Source organism: Arachis ipaensis, chromosome B09, assembly GCF_000816755.2.
Source record: "Arachis ipaensis cultivar K30076 chromosome B09, Araip1.1, whole genome shotgun sequence".
In the NCBI taxonomy this organism is placed as follows: domain Eukaryota; kingdom Viridiplantae; phylum Streptophyta; class Magnoliopsida; order Fabales; family Fabaceae; genus Arachis; species Arachis ipaensis.
This window is the reverse complement of record NC_029793.2, coordinates 143,279,810-143,284,093: the sequence shown is the minus strand read 5'-3', so window position 1 is coordinate 143,284,093 and position 4,284 is coordinate 143,279,810. Positions and strand designations below refer to the sequence as shown.

At 39.7% G+C, this 4,284-nt stretch overlaps 1 protein-coding gene across 1 annotated transcript; it reads right to left on the bottom strand.

The window, feature by feature from the left end:
* Nucleotides 926–2,735, bottom strand: LOC107618180 (3-ketoacyl-CoA synthase 6; the record flags this gene model as incomplete). The annotated part of the gene is given in 1 exon segment (XM_016320170.2): nt 926–2,735. A coding segment is annotated over 1 exon segment (1,461 nt), but the record flags the coding sequence as incomplete, so codon positions are not given.

Here is a 4,284-nt window from a genome sequence, read left to right as displayed (position 1 = left end):
ATTCAGTCACAATTGTTTTAATATTTTAAATTTTTGGATGGGTAAATTTTTAAATTTGATTTACACTAAAATAGTATAAAAAATTAAGAATTTAGTACCTCCGCTTGATAGTTGGCCAACACACAAATTTTTAATTATGCAAATTTTCCGAGTCATTATTAAGAATAATATTAGATACTGATGAAGGTGGGAGTATATATGTCATGTCTCCTTGTCTAATTCCTAACATTGTTCGTCGGTTCAAGGATTTGAATAGCAGCAGAAATATATCTACTTGTATACACTTAAAATGCTAAAAAACACCTTTTGATTGTTGAAAAAATACAGAGGTCTATAGTAGTGACAAAACGCAAGAGTAAAATATAGACGTTTAAGTTGGTCCAAATTTCCAATGATTTAAGGATGTATACACTTTTGGATGTCATAGATATATAATTGGTGGTCTGGGGGGCCGGGTAGCTAGCTAGCTGCCGATGATCACATATCTTGGCATTTTCTACTACTTAGTTTATATTAATCCTATATATATATGTGAATGTGTCAATTTTGTAGTCCCATCACTTGTATTCTGAAATTCACGTTAAAGCATAAATAAATGTTCATGTGATTTTCCCCAATTTTAACCTTTCTCTGGTCCAAAGTATTAATTGGATGATCATGTTCAAATCCCCCACGCCCCAATGAAAAAGCTCCAATGATGCATGGACCATGTCAACAAAACCCCATTGGCAACATTGACAAAACCCAGAGTGTAAAACAAAAGAGAACCTTTCAATTTAATGCATACACACAGCACCAAGGCGACAGAGCAATTGAAAACCACCATATCATAAGAAAAGGATAACTTGCCAACTGCATATCTGAATATATATTAGATATTTTATTACGGGTAGGTATTTCTAATTAAAGCAAGTCATGATGATTATTTTAGTGCACAAACAGGCAATTACTAATTTATTATCACCGGTTTAATAATGTTACAGTGATTCGATCTGACGACTCAATTAATTACACAAATACATACACTTGAATTACTTCTGACACTTGATGATCAAGTCCTAATTACAAGCTTAGGAAATTGGAGTTGTATTTTGAATCCACAAAGAAGTTGCATGCAAAGTGTCTTGTAAGTCGATTGAAAAATAACAATAATACAAATATGAAAGATAACAAGTATGACAGACAAATCACAGGGCTTAAAACATGACTAATTTAATCATCATCTTGATCTTCATCGAAAGAAAGCAAGAAAGGCTGTACGTGTGTAAGAGTGTCTAGAGCTTAACGATCTCAGGAATGTGAACAGGGTAACGATCAATGCAATCAGCCCAAGGTCCATCAATGGGGGTCTTAATGGTCTTGTTACACTTCCACACGGCGCTGTTGCATTTGAACCCACTCCCGAAAGCAATCTGCCACACCCTATCCCCTTTCTTCATCCTCCCTTTGGATTCAATGTAGTTCAGTTCATACCACAGAGAAGAAGACGAAGTGTTGCCGAACCTGTGAAGGGTCATTCTGGAAGCTTCCACGTGCTCCGTCGACAGTTGAAGATTCTTCTGCAACTCGTCGATAACAGCGCGTCCACCCGCGTGGATGCAGAAGTGCTCGAAAGCTTGCTTGAAGTCAGGGATGTATGGCTTCCACTTAGGGTTGAAGATTTTCCTCCCAATGAGTGTCAGAAGGAAGAGAAGCTGCTCCGATGCCGGAAGAACAAGCGGACCCATGGTTGTGATGTTGGACTTCAAAGCTTCCCCTGCAATGGCCATGAGGTCTTTGGACAGCGAAATCCCAACCTTTCCTTCTTTGTCTTCTTCCTCGAACACACAACGGTAGGCTTTGTCATCGGCACCCTTGTGAGTTCTAACCACGTGGACCAATCTGTACTTGGCTCTTCTCCGTTCCGATCTCCGGTTCGACAAGAGGATGGCGGCGCCGCCCATCCTGAACAAGCAGTTCGGAAGAAGCATGGCTCTCTCGTTGCCTTGGTAGTAGTTGGGCGTGATAATCTCAGTGCTGACAACCACGGCGTTGGAATTGGGATGAACCTGAAGAAGATCGCGCGCTAGGTCTATGGAGATGAGACCCGCACTGCAACCCATCCCCGAAAGGTTGAAGCTCTTGATGTTGCTCCTGAGCTTGTACTTGTTGATAACCATGGCGGACAAGGAAGGAGTTGGAGAGAAGAGGCTGCAATTCACTATGAGAATGTCGATATCCTTAGGCTTGAGGCCGGTTTTCTTAAACAAAGAGTCCATGGCTGAGAAGATGACAAGCTCGGCCTCGCCGCGAGCCGCCTCCATGGTAGGCTTGGGAGGGATGTAGTGAATGGCAGGAGGAAGACAGGTCTCTTCGCCGAGGCCGGAGCGCTCAAGGATCCTCATCTGGAACTCCACACTCTTGGGGTTGTTCTTGAGGATGAGCCTTGAGTGCTCCATGAAGGTGGCGAAGGGGACCCGGCATGTTACCGGTGGCTTGAAGCAAGCATAGTCAACGAGGTAAATTGTGCGTGGCTTTGACATGAAGTAGACGGTGGCAACGAAGATGATGAGGAAAGCGGAGCAGAGGATCTGAACGAGGTTGAAGTGCAGGGAATTCCAGAGATTAAGGATCTCTTGGGGGCCTAAGCGTAGAATCTCAATGGAGACTCCCAGCATGATTGGAACGAGGGTGAGTGTGATAATGTGGTTAACAAGGTATTGGTATCCAAGCTTGACATACTTGAGCTTCACGGAGTTGGAGAAATCCGGCAACATGGGAGGCATCTTGATTCAGAAGATGATGGAAGACAATGTGAGTTGTGAATTGTGATTGATGGAGTGGGAGGTCTGGTTATAAAGGCAAAGGGGGTCTCCATGGGGTGGCAGATGAGTCGATTTAATGTCACACTTCACGTCACTCAACGCTCACTTAACTTGCTATTAATTTTCATAACTGCCCTCTCTTCCTATCTAACTATCGCTAACCTGTACCCTCTTTTATTATTTCCTTACGCTTCTTTCTTTCTAAATTATTACCTCCCAATCAAATCTGCTCAACAAAATCATTACATATTACTCCTATTCAAATAAAGCATGAATCAAAGTAAAAAGGATCAAACATTGTACTGTATTTCTTTTTAATCATTGAAATATCTCCCACATATGGAAATATAATGATTCTCATCTGTATATGACTATCTAATATAGATGCCCCTTTTAAATCAGATTAAGACCAAGTCGCTAAAGTCCATGTCAACACTAGCATTGACTATTCAGAGTTTGTCAACAATCCATATAGATAGCATTGACTAAATTCATTTATCCATTTAGGCATTGTTCCAGGGGCTGGAAATGAGGCTATTTTAGAAAGAGTAGGCGCAAATGTTGATGCTGTATCATGCTATCTGGGAGCAATATAATAATATATGTTTTTTTGTGATCGAATTGAAGGGCATTGATGTTTTTGTCATAATATAAAGGTGACTTTGTGGAATGTGGATGCCACGCTAATCATTTTTCAGTAATAGATACCTCATTGCAGTTTTCTTCGCAAGAGCTTCAGGTTCAAGGTCTATCTATTCAAATTTAAAAGTTCACTCCTACATTTGATTTGTTTGGAACAAATGGTAAATTGTGTTATACATATGATAAAATTATATAAAGTACAAAATTTTATGTTATTGATATATACCCTATACCTCGGCTAAATTAAACGAGAAAATGGCAACATACTAATAATTCGGCAACAGAAGAGATAAGGTCGGCCATGCAGAGCATCAGTTAACAATTATTATTATATAAAACCAACCATCACACATATTCACAATACTAAATTTCAGGCAATAATGTTCTTTAAGGATGTTTCTGATCTTATATTATTTATGTCGATCTTTTCCTACTTTTTTAAATGGTGTTACTTTATTTTGATTTTTTAAGTTGGCTACAGAATCTATTTCCAATCCAATTTTGAGATTTGTCGGAAGTATTTACTAACCACTTCGCTACATCAAAAATATATGTTCATAGATCGGACTATCTTAACACCAGCGACAACACAAAAAGCCTCAAAAATTACGTGACTCGATTCGCAAAATCAACTATGGAGATTCCAAACCTCAGTTTGGATGTCCACTTGCATGCAATCAAGAGCGGATTTTATCTTGGCAAATTCTAAAAAACAAATGTAGTAGCAAAACCGAAAACACTAGTTGAGTTTTGAGAAAAAGCAATCAGGCAAATGGAGATTGAAGAGCTCCGTGAAGCACGAAGGTCGACAAAAAACTACCCTGGCATGAGGAGGAAA